At 38.4% G+C, this 20,234-nt stretch overlaps 1 protein-coding gene across 1 annotated transcript in view; it reads left to right on the forward strand.

Moving 5' to 3' along the window:
* mtor (mechanistic target of rapamycin kinase) overlaps positions 1–20,234 on the forward strand; it is a 172,724-nt gene that overhangs the window by 11,425 nt on the left and 141,065 nt on the right. Inside the window, exons 14-21 of the mRNA XM_041798734.1 lie at positions 168–290; positions 1,323–1,406; positions 2,681–2,773; positions 3,139–3,273; positions 5,606–5,735; positions 17,317–17,567; positions 17,673–17,759; positions 19,371–19,538. Coding sequence (XP_041654668.1) covers positions 168–290; positions 1,323–1,406; positions 2,681–2,773; positions 3,139–3,273; positions 5,606–5,735; positions 17,317–17,567; positions 17,673–17,759; positions 19,371–19,538 — 1,071 coding nt within the window. The remainder of the gene's footprint in view (positions 1–167; positions 291–1,322; positions 1,407–2,680; positions 2,774–3,138; positions 3,274–5,605; positions 5,736–17,316; positions 17,568–17,672; positions 17,760–19,370; positions 19,539–20,234) is intronic.

A 20,234-nucleotide genomic window follows, 5' to 3' on the forward strand; every position in this document is an offset into this window, starting at 1 on the left:
CACTGTCTCCAGACTTGAAGTATTTCTGTATAAAACCTGGTGAAGGTTTACATTTTTATGATTCTTCCACAACATTATTCTGTACACTGTGAACCTCAGTGTGATTTTTTTTCAGATGTGAATAAGTGAATGTGTCTTTCTAATCTCTGTGTTGAATTTTGTTGCAGATCTTAACAGAACTGGAGCACAGTGGTGTTGGCAGGAACAAAGAGCAGAGTGCTCGTATGCTCGGTCACCTTGTCTCCAACGCTCCCCGACTTATTCGACCATATATGGAGCCCATCCTCAAGGTACAACACTGTTAGTTCTTCATTATGAAGTTTTTGAGAGTAAAATGCACTGCTAGATGGACAGTTAAATCCTACAGACATCTAAATAAAGGAATGGGGCAAACATTCACATGAAGCCATGAACAGATTACTGAAAATATTACTGCAAATTTTGAAGTAGTTGATGAACGTCCTCAGTTCCTTCCTTTTTGGTAAGTTAACATAATTTGCTAAGATGTCCTTGTGGTTCTTCAATCAACAAAACTTGAACTGTGAAATGGAAGAATTTTGTGCCTAACAAAGAATTTGGATCGAAACCAAGTTCCATTAATGACTACATATCACATTTTTCAAAACCTGAAAATCAATAACATTTGAGCTTATTCTGCTATTAAGTCTCTGGGGTCCTGTAAAAATATATATTAGATTTTGAGTAGAGTCAAGTAAACTATTTCAAATAAAATCAGTGGTGCACAAATCTGTATTGATTAGACAAAGGTTTTTGAATAAAACTGAACAGTCAGCCAACAAGCAAACCAGCATTGTGCATCAAAATAAACCTTGTAGGACCTTCAAAACATGAATAAACTTGGATTGTTAAGAGGAGAAATTTGTTTTCCCAGCAGTATAAAATAGATATGCCAGCTGGAAAACATATTGACATCTCTTCTTTTCACCAGATAATAGAAAAATATTGGTGCAGATAAGGAGTTGGATAGATATGGAGCCTTTATAATGGTATCAATATCAGTGGCATAAATCCCCATCTCTGCTCCCCAATAATGGCTTCTCCTCACAGTAGCTATTTCTAGAATAAGTCCAATTAGAGATGGTTAATTTTTTTGAAATGTTGGCACAAGTTTTCAACAAGATAAAAATCTAATGTCAACTAAGAAAGATAACATACTTTGTTTTGATGCAGTAGTTATGATCCTTTTGATCATCAGTGTGTAAGATTTGTTTCAAAGACAAGATAAAAGTTTGATAATGACATTCAAAGAGTACTCAGGAGTGAAATGAGTTCTTTAACCCATTAATCTTCTGTTGTTGCAGGCTCTGATCCTTAAATTAAAAGACCCAGACCCCAACCCTGGAGTGGTCATCAGTGTACTCGCTACTATCGGGGAGTTGGCTCAGGTAAGGCAAGATTTAATGTTTAGATTCCCTGCAGGTTATTTGAGCTGATATGTGTCCTGTACTTCATTTTAATTTTCTTGCTGCAGGTGGTTGAGCAGAATGCTTTGCCCTTTGCACATGATTACATTCTTTGAGTCTCTCACTTTATCAGGTTTAATGAAGAAGTACAAGCCTGTCAGTCAGTGAGTTTGAAAAGTACAGTGCAGAGCCCCAACCATGGATGTGTGTCTCTGCTCCACACTGTCCAGGCCTTTCAAGGGTCTCATCTGACGAGTCAGGAAAGCTCAGTGGGAGTCAGGCAGACCCTGCAGGTCAGATACAGTGCAGGAGATTCCTTCACAGCGCACTCAGTACAGGAAGAGGCAGGAGGACAGCTGCTCAGAAGCCAGCACAGGGAGACTCAGAAAAATGTAGGGAAGAAAGATGAAAGCAACATCAGAAACAAAGGGATTTATACAAGCTAAAAGCCTGTATGTGTAAAATTTAAAAAGGTTTGAGTCTGGTAGTGATCCCTTTAAAATCTCTGCTTAAGACACACTTAGCCTGCAAGCCTTTTGTGATTTAACCTGAGTTATAGTGTCAACTTGATTTTATTTTCATTTAAGGCCCCTTTATGCTTCCTTTATGCATTAAAGTAGCTTTATATGCTTGAAAGCTTAATGTTTAACTCCGTATATATTGTCTGACATTGACCTCCACCTCTTCTTTGTTGTGGTCCAACAAAGCAGCAACCTCCATGGTCAAAAAAATGGAATCAATGATGCTAAAAAAAACTGCAGTTACATGCAAATGTGAATGAAGAGGCCTAATTTATTCAGCTTAACAGAATTAAAGCCAATTTAAACTGCTTTTTCAATGCAATGAACATAATACTCACTGGCTATTGTAGTATAGTGTACCAGCATATGTTTTTATGGCAGATTTTTTCATATTTTCAATTTCTTGATATTTGAAAAATGGACTTGCAGGCTGCACAGTGAGAAGGACGGCTGTATGTGACCTCGAGATGCAAGTTCATGACATTTCTACACAAACTAACTAAAAACCAAAACCCCAAATTCTCTCAGAATGCTTTGACAATGCTTATTACCGTCAGATTCTACATATAAGGGCTTTATGCTGTCAGATTGAGACTGCCTTTTGTTAACTAGCCATTTGAATGTCAGAAGTAATAGTTGATGCCCTTTAACATTTAAGTAATTTTCACTGACAGTAATTTGGAGAGGATATAAGTTTCCCTTGTTTTGATTTGTTCTCCTTCCCTGTCCTATCAGGTGAGCGGCTTGGAGATGAGGAAGTGGATGGATGAACTTTTTCCGATCATCATGGACATGCTGCAGGACTCCTCCTCCTTGGCCAAACGACAGGTACATTAAGGACAAAAATCAGCTTCATCTGGATGGGATTATGTATTTGCCATTTCTCCTCAGCACAACTTCAAGTCCTGAAAAATATTTATTTCTTAGTTATGGTAAATACTGGACCGTTTCTGAAAATGTAACTGGATGAAATTTCTGTAAACATTCAAAGTCACTCAGAAAGTATCTGAACTTTCTGCTCTAGTTATTTTTATTTTTGAAAGGATTGTGTCCTGTAGCAAAGCTGAGAGATTAAAAGTATTCAACAGTCACATGGATAAAAATCAAACACAGAAAAAAATACTTGAATAACATGAATAAGAATGCAATAGGTGTCCTAGCTCAAACACAATCTGCCTATGTTTTTCGACAAGGTGGCGCTGTGGACACTGGGCCAGCAGGTGGCAAGTACAGGCTATGTGGTCGAGCCTTACCGCAAGTACCCCTCCTTACTGGAGGTGCTGCTCAACTTCCTGAAGACGGAACAGAACCAGGGCATCAGGAGAGAGGTATGCACGTGAGCCTCCATCTTGGCTCCAAAGCCTTCGTTTTCCTCAGCGTTCTCATAGTGGGAACCCAACTGTGCAGCTCAATGACTTATTGTAGATTCAGAAACCCAACCTGTCAACATCTACTAAACACATGAAGCTCTGTTTAGATGTATTAGCTTTGACTGGTGAATTACAATCGCAGGAGAACATACAGTCTGTGGCTATACACATTTTCCATCATTATATGGGAACTCTTTCCTAAGAATTGAGCTGTGATGTAAGTGACAATTTTCATTTTTTTCCTTGCCCTGTGTATAACATTATGCGGGTCTTAGAGAGCACATTGTTGCTGTGCATGCTGTGTGGCACGTGAGCATTGGCTCTGGAAACTCTTGCCCTTGGATCCATTTTCTTATACATTGAAAATACTGTTGAGCTCATTAACCAATTATACATGAACATCAGCAGGCTAGGTTGACTTTTTACTCTGTGCCACAACAATACTCTTGACACTCAGCTCTGGGCGAATGAACTTCAGTCTTGTACAACAAGCAAGTGGTTTTCTTCTTTTAACTGTTGAACAAACAACTGCAGGCTTTTTGCCACTGACCAGCAAATCCAAAGAGGACAAAATGTGCCTTACATCCATTCTCACAACTACATGTGTGAAGTTTTGCATGCATTTGTTTTTTAAGCACATTGTTGTTGTCTTCTCTTTGTTTTTAAGAGGATTGTTGTTAGTGTTGGGTACTTCATTGAGAAATAATCAAAACTGACATTTAGGGCCTCAAACTGAAGTAAACCTGCTGTGTCAGTTATTTTGTTTTTCCCCTTAGTAATTCAAATTCACACTACTGATTGTGTAGTCAATTGAAAGACAGCCACGTGTTGCAAGGCACGTAGCCTGCCTGGAAACCCCCAAAAAAGGTGGTCACATGACACTTCCCCATCCATTTCTCTACATGTAAGTGCCATGGAGGCAAACTTGGACACTGAAGTGACTTTGCAACAAGAGCAGCATCAGTTTTTTATATTGATTACCTAACCCTTGGTTCCCAACCTGGGGACGCCCTTGGGGGGGGGGGCTCTGTCTGCCCTGAGGTTGTTAGTATTAGATTTGCACATATTACCAGAAATCATGCTATAACTCTTTTAAATAATCATAACAGTTGTTTTTGTGTAAAAGAATTTGTGTTTAAATTTGTTAGTTCTGGCCTTTCTACCCCCCCCCCGCTAGAGTCTCATTTTTATAAGGCTGTTGGCCTGCTTGGCAGTTGGCACAGACTCGGACACATGAGCCATATTATGCTGCACATATAGAAAACAAACTGCTCAGGAGCCAAGTGTAAATAACGCTGTAGCATCAGACAGCGCTTTTCTGCAGAGGAGAAGAAACTTCTCGTTCTTATTTAAGATTTTAAAACCTCAGTGTGTTGGCATGTGATAACAAGGACTGATCTGTAATCAGGAAGTATAGGTCGGCACTGATAATTATTGGATATAAAACAATAAAATGTCATTCTTAATTTTTGCCTAATCTCCCAGTCCTAATCATGATGCTATTTTTGCTATTTTTTAACAGTTTTTTGAGCTAAGGGCATGATGATACTATGTTACTTTTTCAAAAAATTTTTTTGTACTTATTTTTAATTTTATGTAAACAGGATACAAAACAAACCTGTTGAAGTAAAAAGGCACAAGTTAAAATGAAGGCAAATGTAGTTGCATGATATTTCTTATAATAGCACACATAGAGCCATTTAACAACAATGAAGTGAAAATTAACAGTAATAACAACAACAGCTTAGGGGGTCACAAGTGGATCACCAGAGGCTTTTTCAGTGATAATATTGTTTTCATTGATCAAGGTATAGCAAATCAAAAATGGCTTTTTAATGCATAGTATGTTGGTTTCCATCCTGGGGTCTGGGACCCCCTTAGGAGATGTCAAAGATATTGAGGGGGTGCAAGGCTCTGTCTGCTCTGAGGTTGTTAAAATTTGATCTGCACATACAAACAAAAATCATGATGAAACACTTAGAAACAGTTCATACAAAGAGATTTTGGTAAGAACTGTTATGTGTTGGTCTATTTTGCTTGGATTTAAACAACAAAAACAGTTGGCAGCAACGGATCACTTTTTTCATGTGGGTCCTGGGAGATAAACTTTACTTAGATGAATATAGGGGGGCTCACAGGAAAAAAGGTTGGCAGCCACTGGCTTTGAACAAGTACAGATCAGACTGATTTCTTCACAGTTGCCTTCAAGTCTGAGAGTCTTTATGGAGGTTTCCTACTGAAGCTTCTTTGGAAGATTACTAATGTGGTGTGTATTGTGTTTTTCTTACAGGCTATCAGGGTGCTGGGTCTTCTTGGAGCTCTGGACCCCTACAAGCACAAAGTCAACATTGGCATGATTGATCAGTCCCGAGACGCCTCAGCTGTCAGTCTTTCTGAGTCCAAGTCCAGTCAGGACTCAGGTAAGTCTGAGATCGTTACAACCAAGTCAAGTTCTTGCAATGATTTGGTTTTCTTAAAAACCAAAAGTATATTAGGGTTGTAAGCCTCACACAAGTAGGAATTTGAGTTATATTCTTGGCTGCAAAGTCTGTAAAGTAAAAAATGTAAAAACTTTTCCAATAATGGTTTTTAACTACTCTAAACCTCTCCCTAATGACAGGGTTAGGGGTCAGATTCAGGCCATATGAAGATATCTGTAGATAAACACTACTAACAGCTCTATCAGATCCAACAAGGAAGTACACATGTGTACATTGCTGCAGACTTAGACAGTGCTGTGCACAGATCAAGTTGTTAAGGTCAAAGCTCAGTTCACACAGATTCAATTCTGAAAGAAGGTCCCTGTGATCTAGTTCAAGTTTTTTTGTTTGTTTTAAATACATTTTCAATTAAGAGTAATTTCCTGCAGTCTTGATTCACCCAAATTGAGGCCATAAAATTATGAACTGTACGAATTTGTTTGGTTTATAAAATAACAAAGGTTGTTTTTTTTTTTGAAGGGAAAGAAGTGAGCTGTGTGCTCAACTAAATCATAACTAATACATGTCAAATACATGATGTATTTATCACTTTAATTTTACTGGTTTTTTTCCATTGACTCTACCTGTTGAGGGGTGGTTTTGTGTTGTCACTCATAAGCTGAAATTTCTCAATTTAATAGCTAGTGGAAACGGAAAAGGAGATTTATGATTTTTTTTTTAAGTTAAGCAGGTACCCCCCCAAAAAAAGAGCTTAACAACTTTGCATGTCAGTTTAATAACAAAATAACTGCACCAGAAACTATTTGAGACTTAAAGTACTGTGTGAAAACATGGGTAGTCTCATCACAGAAAAAAGTAACAGATTGGACTTTTACTTTGAAAAGCTTACCAGAAGTGTTAATGCACTTAACATTCAGGTCTGAGTGTATTGATAAGCAGGATGCACACCAGGCGCACTCAGTCCAACTTCAGCACAGAGCTGAAAACTCTCAGTACCATTGCATTATGAGCCGTCGTCTGCTATCTCTAGAGTAAACTAGGGCTGAACAATTTGAGAAAATATTATGATTGCGATTTTTTCCCCAATATTGTGATTTGAAATGCAATTATTTCTGAAATTCTTCATCTTATGTATTTTACAACAAACACAAGCAATAAATCATTCTGTATTATAACCAACACAATATTAGATAAAACAATTGCTAAATAATTTTGAAAAAATATCAAATTGGGAGGATTTTGACTCGCTTTGCAAATCAGACATGAATTCTTGTATTGCATGGAGTGATAATTTTGATGTCATTCTCATATTCAATAAGAAAAACCTACAAACCTGAAGAAAGTAGAATTTTTTTGTAGACTATTCTTAAAAAATGGCACTTGAATGACTGTGTGATATGTAATGCATAACATCTCTGCAGCAAAATAAAAGGGTTTAAACTGGTACTTTGGTGCAAATTTCAGGTCAAAGAAATATTACACCTTCTGCGATTTGAAAATTGCAGCAGTCCATATTGTGATTTAATCTGATTTGCAATTAATTGCCCAGCCCTAGAGTGAACTATGCTCATGTTCTAGTCCACGAGTCAAAAATTGAACTATTTTGCTCACTTCTAATAAAAATGTGAGCCTGCTCAATAAAACATGCTAATTTATTCGTTCAGGCACAGCACAACTTAGACATTCCACACTTCACAACGATGGACTATGAGGTAACTCACCAGAACAAACAACTTAAGTTTTAAAGGCCAGAAAACTTAAATGGCAGTCTGCATTTAAGAGGAAATATGTAAATGTCATTCAGAAAAGTCAATGCAGACTTGGATTTATGAGATGCCAGCTAGGGATTGAGCTGCACACCTTTTCTCTTGCTTGTGAATCATTTATTTAACAGCTGATTTAAAGAGAAAAAGAGTCAGATCATAAATCAGATCATACTTTAAAGTAGCTGCAAAAAGTGGTGCACAGTGTTTTACACTTCACTAAATTTAAGACTGTAAAATTAAGCAAAACTAGTTGTTTTTTTTTAACCTTTGGACAAGTGTGATTTAAATGTATTGTTACATATTTTTATTCAAATGCACATGCAGAATCCTTGCTGTTTTTCCCAAGTCAGCTCTGGGCATAGAGCTGTGAATAAACACCTCCTCACTCTAGCAGCTCAGTTTTTTCTGTGGTCACAATCTGATCACTTTATAAAGAAGCTGATTTCATCCACAGTTATTTGATTTGCTGAATCTGGCTCACCTAAAGCCAATGATATTCTGTCCAGCCAAAAACACTTTACAGCTTGGCCGTTTCACATTTCATAAATCTACAGCTCATTAGAAATGAGCACAGTGAGGTGATACGTCTGCTCACTCCTGACTAAACACACTTTTCAGAGGTCTTGCCCCTGCGTTTGGGTTTTTGATTCGTTGGAGGCCTCGTCCTTTCAGGATTGAATTTCTGGCTTCTGTCTGACCTACACCCTACTAAACCACCTCCAGAGTGAGGTTCTGCCAGTTCAGAGGGAAATAGAACCACAACTGGATTTAATTTAAGATGACCCACTTTAGACTGACAGCTCTTAAAGGATTTCTTAAATGGATGGATCATTTTAAATGTATTTCTTCAAGTAATGCTGTGTGTTAGAATTGTTGCTAATACAATCTGTACATATTTATGGCACTAAATATAGTTAATCTCAAACTGATTGAGTATATTTTGCCTCTGGCCATCCTCAAAGAAAGCCCAGGCTTTATGAGGCACCTCCTAATTCTTGAGGCATTTTCTTACCTCTCCAGTATCAGATAAAATCTTGTCAAAATACTGTCCTCAGTAAGTTTGACAGTTTCCACATCTGGGTCATATTTTTCCCATTGAGTTTCTCCTTCCCCTGCTGCGCTGACATTCCCTCATCAGATGAACTTCTAAACAAGTAAAGATCTCTACAGGTCTAAACTGACATTTCTAATCCCTAATTGATTTCATAAATTTGTGAGAATCTGATTAGACATCATTTAAAAGGGAAAAATACATATGCCCAAATGCTTTTTGTCCAAGATATTACACTTATACTACTTCTGTTTGAGGAGTTTATTTTGACGGTGCATCTTCACTGGTGTCATGACTCAACTGGATTATGATTATCCTGTCAACATGGCTACTTCTTCATTAATGAAGATATGCTGCCTAAAGAGAGAGAGATAAATATGAACTTCCTTTTTTAAAGCTTGGAAATTGCCTCATGGTACTGTCTCAGCTCAGCTCAGCTCTGCCATCCCTTTCCCGCCTCCACTTCTTTGCTTTTTTTCAAATTGAAGAGTCTTTTCAACTATTACTGCATTTGATAATGTTTAGTTATTAAGTAGTGAACCACTTCAATGAATTAATGGTTGAATTTCACACATTGAGAGAGAAAAGCAGTATTTAAAAGTGGCGATGCCCTCCGGCTTTGCAAAGTGAGTGGAGGTGAATACATGCAAAGCATTTTTGGAGCGTGCAGCAGCCTGAGGCTTGAAGGCATTGTCCATTTTAAACATCTTTTCTTCTTCAGTATGTAAAAATGAAACAGAAATGAGGGTTTACAGTTGAGTAAATGCACCTTATGGAGATCAGTTTTTGTTGAGAAGACCCCTCAATTCTGAACTATGATGCAGCCACCAACCATGAGAAGCCAGTGTAGTTGTTCTTAATGATTACATGGCCTTACTGCCAGAATGCCCCTTAATCCATTATAGACAACCGCTGTTTACCTATAACATCTCCTTGGAACACCGTGGATTAAACCATAAGGTAATGTAACATGTGAGAAAGTTTATTGTGCATGGATACGAAAGAGGCCTGAGATTTTGACTTGAACTCAGGTGTGCCTTGGGAACAAAAGTATGAAAACCACTGGTTTAGCACTATTTTGATCTGGAAAATGGGAATAAATTATATTATTATACTCGTGTATAACCAAAGCGTTATATGATGATATATTCAGCCCAGAAATGTGGAGGCTAATCTGTGCCAGTTCTGCTAACATAAGACACATTCTACAAACCAGCATATTTTAATTGCAGCACATATTTTATGCACTATACGTTTTGCAAAAGTCCAAGTATCATTTATTTTAGAATAGCTTGCAAACCATCCTGCTTTCTTTGTGTTTGTAGGTATTTATTCTCCATCAAAATAAGAATGACATCAAAATGATGATTCCTTCAATACAACAGTTCCTACTTGAAAAATCCAGTATGAGTTAAAATTGCAATGATATTTAAAAAAAAAAAACATTCAACACTAGTTTAATCTGTTGAATTTTGTGTTGATTATGGAATGATTTATTTCATAGAGTTGCTGGGAAAATACACAAGATGAGGAACTTCAAAATCATTGCAAAAAATTGCAATTAGATTATTTCTCAAACTGTCAAGCCATAATTTAAGGTCTTTCACACATAATACACTGAACATACCTTTAATGTTGTCTTTTCCACACTTCCATATTGGAGGCTGTATAAGTAGTTTCTGCTAAGTTTGCCTCTTCTAGTTTTTGGTCTTTTCACTACTTATTACATCAGGAGATATGATACAAGCTCTTTTCATCTCACTCAAAAATAATTCAAGCCTTTATGTGATTCTGGTGCTCAGTGCTCACTACAGGTCTTCTTGGATTGGCCCAGATCCTACAAATAATGATAAACATGCACAGGACCTTCAGTAATAAAACGGCGTGAATCCACAACAATTTAATTTTAGAACTGTCCCACAACCAAAATCAGAGTAGACCAGTAAAGACTGTACATTTACTGCTTAAAACAGTGATTTCAGATAGCTCAAGCTCTTGTTTAAAAAGGAATAACCTTAAGAATGAGTAACAGCCTATGGTGTGTTCATATTATCACACAATTCCAGGTTAAACTACATTTGTGAATGCAAATGGCAGATTTTTACTCTCTGATGATTTCCTGCCAACCCCACAGTAAAATTTCTGTAGGTGTTTGAATGCTGTAGGTAAAAGTCATGAAAACTCGCTGCAGATTAAGAAAGGGTGATGACATTTATACTATGGATAAGTGAGTAACTGGTGTGATCATTGGATGTGTCGTAAGGATACTTCAAACTCTTTTACTTGCAGTGCTGAAACAAGATGAAGTAGGATTTGTGTACAGTACAGTTTGCCTGTAAGTCAGTAGAGGGATGGGGAGAATATCAGGGGACTGGCAGGTAAATTTCAGACTGAAGTCAGGTTGAAAACTCTGCTTTTTGCATTCACATATGCACCTCATTCAGGTTTTGTGCAAGTGTTTATATGGCCTGTGAGGGATGAATGTCTGAAAAACTTTGGTTAGCTGTCCTGACATTTTCTTGATGTTTTCTTGATATTTCAGAAAAGTTTATGTACCATGTTTATAAAAATGAAAACAACTTGACGCTCAGGTTTCAGAGCCTTGCGCTAGATCTCACCTTCTTACATTTGACAGAAAAAACAAACTGTATATCATGTTCTTTACAAAGCTAGAAAGCTGCTGTGCTCATTTTTACTGTTGCTATAAATGTGACAAACGTCAGACACTCTTATGGTAGTTCTAGGGGCTTTGACATGGATGGAAATGTTTGACCTGATGGTGGAACACAATGAAAGTTCAAGCTGTCACTTAAAGCTTGTCATCTTCTACAGATCTTGAAAATTCATAACAACGACAATAAAACGGCTCGTCTGTCTTTCGTCATGGGCATTGTGTATCGAGAACGCAGGAGTTCTCTTGTCAGATCCAGTCTTGTGTCTCAGACTCTGACCTCGGACAGTACTGTAATGGTTTTACCAGTTAGTTCTCCCGCTAAATGGACTGTGACCAGAACTGGAGGCTGTGCATCTGTTGGCAGATTAGTCAGGGTCGGTGTCTGGAGCTCTTGCAATATTTGACAGCATGTCTTTTGTTATGTGGGAGGTCATAGTCTAGGCCAGTCTCCTCACCTGACTTCAATGACTTCACTACAGACAGTTGGGGTAATAAAGCAGATGAAATGTTGTGTATACGTTCTCAGTAAGTCACTGTATTTACATCTGTTTTTATGGCAAGGAAGCAGTACCGTTTTTCCTGTCCTACACAGTTGATGCTTGAATTACTGCAGTCCTGCTGCCTCCCTTGCATCCCTTGGATACAGATGTGAAGCCATCTATCATGACCATTAATCTAGACTTGGTGAAGGCCGGAATAATAAAAGATTCAACAACAAAGCTACCCTCTTTAGCCTGACAAGCTCTGTGCCAATCTGTTATGTCTATAGTCCAGGGTCTTAAGGGAGACAGAACTGGAGCAGCTGAAACTGAACTCCTGCAGAGGGCCAGTGAAATGCTGAAAATCAGACGTCTGTACGCTCACAAGCCTTGTAAAAGTCGATAGCCCTGCAGAGAAAAATGGACAGACTGACCCCATTTGTGTTTTCATTCACAGACAAACATTTATAAAACCGCTTATTCAAAAGGGAAATATGCATCATAAAAGTAAAAACGCCGCAACTGTTTAGTTTGGGTTCTTTCAGGAATTAAAAATGTTTTGCTCTCTAGTTCTCAGCATGACTGCCATATATTTTTATGCTTTTTCTCAGATTTCCCTTAAAAGCTCAAACACATAGGATGTAAACTTACTGCCACGGGGCTCTCAGTATAAACAATAACAAAGGCAAAAGGTGATGTCAAGTGTAGCAAGGAATCATTGCAATGATTCCCTGCTGCTTCCCCTCCAAATGAAGATCTGTCATATGAAATTTTATATTACAGAGTAATTTACAGCACTGTCATCACTATCATGTGATATGTTACAGCTTGCCACCACTGACAAATAAACAAACAGAGCTTAGGGAAGACCCTAATGGTCCAAGATGATTACATCAGTGAATATATACATAATAATGTCAGTAGGTAGACAGATGAATGTCTAGCAGTTTAAAAAAGTCAGTTGAAATGACTGCTGTCAGAGTTCTGCAACCTGATAGCAGAAAGGATTAAAGAGTATAAGTTGGTCTGACTCAGAGGTCCATGGTAACAACGAACAAAATAAGTTGAGGTTGGCTAATGTATATTGTCTTCCTCTTTTGCTGAATCTCTCTAAAGGAACACAAGTCTCTTTGACCGACTCTGATGATCTTGGAGCAGACTATAACAATGTTATTTAGGCTGTTTTTGTCCTTTATGGATAAACCTTTAATCAGATGGATTAGGGAGTGTTTATAGTTAGACTCAGCCTAAAATGGACAGCGAATAGGTCTTATTTATCAGACAGAAGAAGTGACCTGTTGAACAAACCCCGGTTTGTGTCTGTATCGGCATTTTGAGAGACTTATACCTGCCACACTCTACAAGATTTTTCAAATTGATGTTCAACACAGCAATAGATTCTGTTTGCTGACAGTCAGAGTCTTGTCTCTAATACTCAAAATCTTGTTCATCAAATCTTAAAAGTACTAAACATGTTCAATATCACTGATTTCAAGTCAAAGTGGCTCACTCTTGACACATGTCACACCACGCAAAAATCTGGCAAAATAATAAACAACCAAAATCTGCATGATCATTTTGTGGTGTGTGACAGGCTTAACATCAAAAAAGTAACTGCAAAAACCATAAGCATCTGTATTGGCAATCAGATAAAATGTTATTTTAAATATTGGTTTAAATCGGTGCACCTCTAGCTTGGACTGCATCAGTGCAGCATTAGTATAGGACAAATCTTGTCAATGCAAGACACACCCTGTCACAATGACAAAAGATTAAAGATTTCTGTGGCTTTGAAAATGATTGGAAGTATTTTAAGTCTTGGTAGTACTCAACAATAAAAGACATAGGTTTAATTATTTTTCAATTATCTAGACATTTCTTTGTGAAAAATTTACGTATTGCACCTTTAATACAGATTGTAGCCATCATAGTGACATCTAAATTTAAGGATAAAGTGAGATTACTGGGTGTTCATTCCAAAAATGGTACTGGTTTACAGAAAATAAAAGGGCTGTCTTGGTATGGGTGTTTTTCTGAAGGTTTATTAGATGCAGAGTCCTCCAGAATTTTACACTGAAGTGATCCAACTGTCTGGGTTTTTATACTGCAAATCATCACAAGTCTAACTCGCTTTATTCAAACGTTCAGGATGTAGGTGTGCAAAGTTGACCCAGCTTTGGCCTTTTTAGCTGGATGACCTGCTTTTTTGCCGGAACATTGGCACAGCAGGGAACCACATCTGCATCAGGTTCTCTTGCTGTTCCATTGCAGCGGTCTAGTTAAATTTAACGAGGAGGCGTCTTTTTTCACTCGGATTAAAGTTGGTTCTGTTTAGCCTTGAAGGGACATGTCTGATCAGTCATTCCTCTTTTGTCTCATTTGTTAAATCCATGCATATCCTGTGCTTAGGGTAAATAGATTCATGCATTTACTGACAACAAAGTGTAAGAAACAAAAAAAACATGTTTATACTGGCAAACAGAAATGCTTTTCCTTTGTTCTTTAGTTAAAACGCACAGAACATATTCATCAACTACTGTAATCAGGCTCTGGCTTATTAGACAAAGAAAAGTCTTTATTTGATTTGTTGTCCAATGATATCATAAATGTCTGTGCCAGAATCAACAGCAACAAGCCAACAGTATCAGGTCTCTTTTCCCATCAGAACATTATTGTTGTCAAATTTTACGACATGCACCAGAGGCGTTTTCAGCTGTACTCTGTGAAGGACACAGTGTGGATTTCAATAGCACAAGGGTTTGTCGAGGATGCAATAAATCATGATTAATATACTGAGACTTACACTCTGGAGGATTGATGCCTGAATAATGGGCTTTTAGTGTCATGACGGCATGATTGGCTGTTTGAGGTGATCACGAGCGCTGGACTGATGGAGCTGGAGTTGGAATTGGACTTAGTCATAAATTAAGCCCCAGCACTAGTAATGATAAGATCACATTTGGAGAAGTAAGAAGTAGGTTATACGGAAAGCTCATATTTTTAAGAATAGGCCTGGACGTGCTTTCTACTGTCTGGCTTGAGGAAAGGTTTATCACCTGACTGACGCTAGTGTTGGCTTAAGTTAAAACAAAACCTGTGATCCAAAAACAGGAGTCTTTCCCATTTTTGTAAATGTGAACCACTTGTTGATGTCGTATAAGACTGGCTCTTTATGTATGTTCTTTCAAAGCTGTTACTGTCTGCTAATTTTTTTAAGTTGCCCTCTAGTCTGTAGTGTGTATTAACAGCTGGAAACCAGCCTTTGTTGCATCTTGTTGTTAGTTTAGAAACCCAAAAACTTCACTTATTTATGAATCTGTTTATTTTAGACTCAGAAGTACAAATACAAGGCACTCAGAAATGAAACAAAGGCACATGTGGGGGTGCGGTAGTAGCCTTGAAATGTCTTCTTCAAACATTTCATGTTTAATCAAAGAAAAATGTGAATATTTCATTCATAAATTCTTAATTTTTTCATTTTATATTCTGTAAACTCTTAGCCATCACTGCACTGAGTGATTGCAGAACTTCTTGCTTTTGATTTTGGTTTCCATGTTAGAGCAGTGAGAGCAGCAAGGCTTATCTGTGCTGCTGCAGTTTCTCAGAGGGGGAATAGAAGGCTTGTCCATTTATCCATGAGCCACTAGCAGTTCTCAACAAAAAAGTCTGGTAAAGTGACAAGTAAAGGTCATTATGCCTTAATGATAGCACTAATGTTCCTTTCACCACAGTTAATTGCCCATATGTGAAGAATATATCAGAGAATAGTAATTATGTTTTCTTAATCTGAAGTGCCTATGCCCTGTTTTTGATTTTTGTGTTAACCAAATGAAAACACTGTATATTATGGCAATTCAGTTCATCATTTGTGACCATTATAAGGCGCAAACTCCATGCAAGTAGACATGAGTGATGCTAATAGCACAGCAGCAGAGCTGCTGGTCATTGGTAAGGATTATTTACAAGCTCATCTGTCTTTGCTGATTTATAACCGACAGAAAGCTTCCCTTCAAATTTTAGAAAAAGTAGGAGATTTGTTATCAAAGGTATTTGTGGCTTTATGGGGTATTTTTGTCATAATAAAATGTTATTACCTCCGCCAAGGAGGTTATGTGATCGGGTGGGTTTGTTTGTTTGTTTGTTTGTTTGTTGGTTAGTTAGTTTGTCAGCAACATAACTCAAAAAGTCATGGACAGATTTTCATGACATTTTCAGGAAATGTCAGAAATGGCATAACGAAGAACTGATTAGATTTTGGGACTGATCCAGATCACCGTCTGGATCCAGAAATTTTTAAAGGATTCTTTACTATTGGGAGATAGGGCTAATGGCAGAGGTCTACGCTGTTACCACTTAACACCTGGAGATGGCGGACATGAGTAATTTCAATCCCAGCAGCATTTTGGGTGTGTTTCTAGTCAAATTTTTGGAGTTTATAGAGTTTCAAAGACACGCCCGGTCGAGGCGATGAGTTGGAGCGTAACAGAGAGAAAGACAGCGAATTGTAGCAAGAATACTCACAATGCTGAGAGGAATGGAGGAATATTCACCCTCTGCCATAACTTCTAGTCGTCTGGTGAGACCATGGGTGCTTCCGCCATGACAGTCCACACGTAGCGAAGCCAATGCTTTGCCTTACTGTGTTTTCACCCCACCAGGGAGGGAGTAATCGGTGAATTAGATTTTGGGAGTGATCCGGATCACCATCTGGATCCAGGAATGTTTTTCAAGGATTCTTTACTATTGGGAGATAGGGCTGATGGCGGAGGTCTGTGCTCTCTGAGTGCTTTTCTAGTTTATGGATTGTTGTGGGGTGAATCATGCAAAAGTGTACAAAATATCTTTTAGTTGGTAATACCATAAACATACTTGCTTCAGAAATGCACAGATTGTGAATATTAAGGCCAGTACTGAAAACATTGTTTAAAACAACAATTTAGTCAATGCAGAAGTTGTTTTCTCTTCCTGGTTAAAAAATATTTCTCCTTTGATTCAGTAGTGTGGTGTACCACACCCCTGAATTAAATTGAATGGACACTGATAACCGTTTATGTCACATTACTTGCCATTTGCCAGTGTTGGTTGAGGGGGCAGATATTGACAAATACTGATGCATGGATGATTCCTAAAGTGCTGACCTGCAAAGACTGTGGGACAGCTATTGCGTTGATAGTTTCAGACATATCTAGCAAGAGTTTCATAACATTGTTAGCAGTAACAATGTTTTTTTTTTTCATCATGATGGTTCTGCAATTTAATTTCTGTCAAATCGTGTCATGCTAAACTACTTGTGTGTAATGCATAAGCTAAAAGGTTTGACAATTCTACTGCTGTGCAGGACTAGAAGGGATTTTCTTGTCAAGTTCTCATATAGATAATACCATAGCATAAACCCCCATTATTACTGACTTCATTAGTTAATGTTTGTGATCAACCATGAATTTATTTGGTCAAAGTGATTCCCTGACAATAATTCACATTGCACTACTTCTCACAAGAAAGAAGACACAACAAGGTGTGTTTGATTAATATTTGGCAGAACTAAAGCACAAAAATTAAAGTTGTTCTCTCTGTGTTTGTCCCTTCACAGCGGACTACAGCACCAGTGAGATGCTGGTGAATATGGGTAACCTGCCCTTGGATGAATTTTACCCAGCTGTGGCGATTGTCACTCTGATGCGCATCCTGAGAGACCCTTCACTCTCTAACCACCATACTATGGTGGTCCAGGCTGTCACCTTCATTTTTAAGTCTCTGGGTCTCAAGTGCGTCCAGTTTCTCCCTCAGGTCATGCCCACTTTCCTCAATGTCATCCGAGTCTGTGACGCCAGTATCAGAGAGGTAGGTATTGTCTCTGAATAAGAGGAAGGATGCTGTCTGGTTTATTTGTCATTATTTTAAATGCAAATCTCTTACTTATCCGTGTTTGTGCTTTTTTCTCTCCAGTTCCTTTTCCAGCAGATGGGAATGGTGGTGTGCTTTGTAAAGATCCACATCCGTCCCTACATGGACGACATCTTCACCCTCATTAGGGTAAGTACAAGAATCAACAATCCCCTGCCACCCTAGCCTCAACCCCAAAACAACAATAAGTAGCCTGCTCTTATTTTCTCGTGAGTCAGGCAAACAGCTGCAAACCCTTAAATTTGCTCAGTTGTGCTCAACACTTTTCCTTATTAGGAGTAATGTGTTCGGGGCCCATGGATGAAGTCTGGCTCGCTGTCACATGGCAGTGTACATCATGTGTGGTGTAGTACTTAACAAACAAGATTAAAGAGGCTGCAGTACTGAGAAAATAGTGTTTCTATTTTTTACTGGATAATACTCTCTTATGCTCCTTTTTATTTTGGCTCTTTGTTTTGAACGCCACGTTCTGAACACTCATGCTCTTTCAGCATTATAGCTCTGTGGTACATTTCCTTTCACGCTGTGTGATTAATTACTTAAAGGAAAATGTTAAAAGAGAAAAATAGAGGCTCCTGAAATTCACCTTTATCACATGATGTGGAAGAACTTCTCAAGTCACATCCCTTGCAGTTGCTCAAACACACGTTCTTAACACATAATCATATAGCGCGGCACCAAATATCATATGACTATCCTCCTATCGGAATATTAGTAATACTGTTACTGACACTTTTGAGATGCCGGTAACTCCTCCTGAAGAAAGTAATTGAGAGAACTGGATCAGTGCACCTCGTGTCCCTGTGAGTTAATAAATGGTGAGTGAAACAAAGAATCTATTCATTTTTCCTCCAGCTCTGCTCCTGCATCCAGATGAGGGGGCTGGAATAGCCATTCAGGATGTACACTCACTTGCTCTCTGCTCAGCTGCCACAGGCAGGGAAAGCAGGAAGTTGGGGGCTGCTCAAGACCTCTGGTCTCTGACAAAACACCTTTGCCAGATCTCACAGCTGAAGCCCATTGACTGATTGACGCATTGCGTGACTTCAAGTCTTCCACTGTAACTCCAATTGCCTTTATCTCTAATGTAGACATAGTTGCTATGCCTCCTTTTTCCTCAAACTGGTGTCATAAGCCATACAGAGACGTGATGTCAGTCCCACTTGACAGGAAATTGTCTCCATTCCTCACCATCCAGTATTGTGATTCTCCTTCTCTGCCTCTGGCACGTGAAAGTTTTGTATTTCCAGATAGAATCAGTCCAGTGTCTCTCTCGCATTCGCATCATTGATTGGAGCACATTTTGACCCAATTTTTTACAACAACAAAACCTTCTGTACTTTATGAGAGCAAAAAAGATGAGGTAGTGTTTTGGATGTACCCTCTGAAAATAGTAAAAATTTATATTCTGAAACTGGATGCCCCTCAATTTAGGTCAGCCGTATTTAGCACAGGTGTTAAAGTTGCTAGAACAGCTACAGTTGTCCGTTTGCAATGGTGGTGCTTTTAACATTAGACTGCTTAAATTTTTCACCTATTTATAAATAATAAAATGTACTAATTTGTCAAAAAATGCAAAAGCTTGCAAAATGATGAACATGTTCTGATGAGCAACTTAGTGAAGTCTATTTTCCTTATGTGTTGTACAAAGCAAAGAACATTTTCTTCTGTTTATCTGTTTTAAAGAAACAACATTTTTATAATTCAGTTAATTCTGTCATACTGTGTTTTGCCCTATAGGAGTACTGGACGCCAAACAACCCCATGCAGAACACCATCATCCTTTTAATTGAACAAATTGTAGTGGCACTGGGTGGAGAGTTCAAGCTCTACCTGCCTCAGCTTATCCCACACATGCTGCGAGTCTTCATGCATGACAACAGCACAGGGCGCAGTGTGACCATCAAGGTGAGTGAAGCATTCAGGTGATAAAATCACCAATCCTACTAGGTATCCATGCTGTGTTAGTATTCTTTTCAGCCAGTAGAATAACCGCCGACTACTAGAGACCATTATTTGATAGTTAAACCCAAACATGACCATTTCTTAACCCTTAAAGGATTTTAAGAGCAGGTTCAGTACCAAGGGTACCTTTGGGTCAAGTAACATAAAAGATCATTGTTTGGCTTTAAATATCAAGTCAGCAAAGACCATATTGTAGGACACTGACGGTGGTCATTTAAACTCCTAATTGAAAAGGGTTTCCCCTAAAAAGAGTGGCGTAGAGCCAAAAGATAAATTGTCTCACAACTGCATGGTGATGTACCCAGGATCCCTGGTCATTTCATGTTAGTCACATTACCCGAAGCTTGTCATGTTCTGTGCTGTTAACCCTAACCCCTAAGTTTTATCATTTTTATGATTGATATACATTAAAATCTGATTTCACCATCAGTAGTCAGAGAACCGAGCACTGTGAATGCAGTGTGTCTTCTAGATGTGAAAACGTTCAGGCCACAGGTGACTGTCACAGATACACCAGCATGACGCTGGAGGCAGATGCTTGATTACTCAAGGCCAATCTCAAAAGAGAATTTTCTCACTATCAGCAGCACCTCCTCTTCACAGTTCCCAGAGTTTGAGAAGTAGATACACTTGTTTCTT

Source organism: Cheilinus undulatus, linkage group 11 (assembly GCF_018320785.1).
Source record: "Cheilinus undulatus linkage group 11, ASM1832078v1, whole genome shotgun sequence".
Taxonomy (NCBI): Eukaryota; Metazoa; Chordata; class Actinopteri; order Labriformes; family Labridae; genus Cheilinus; species Cheilinus undulatus.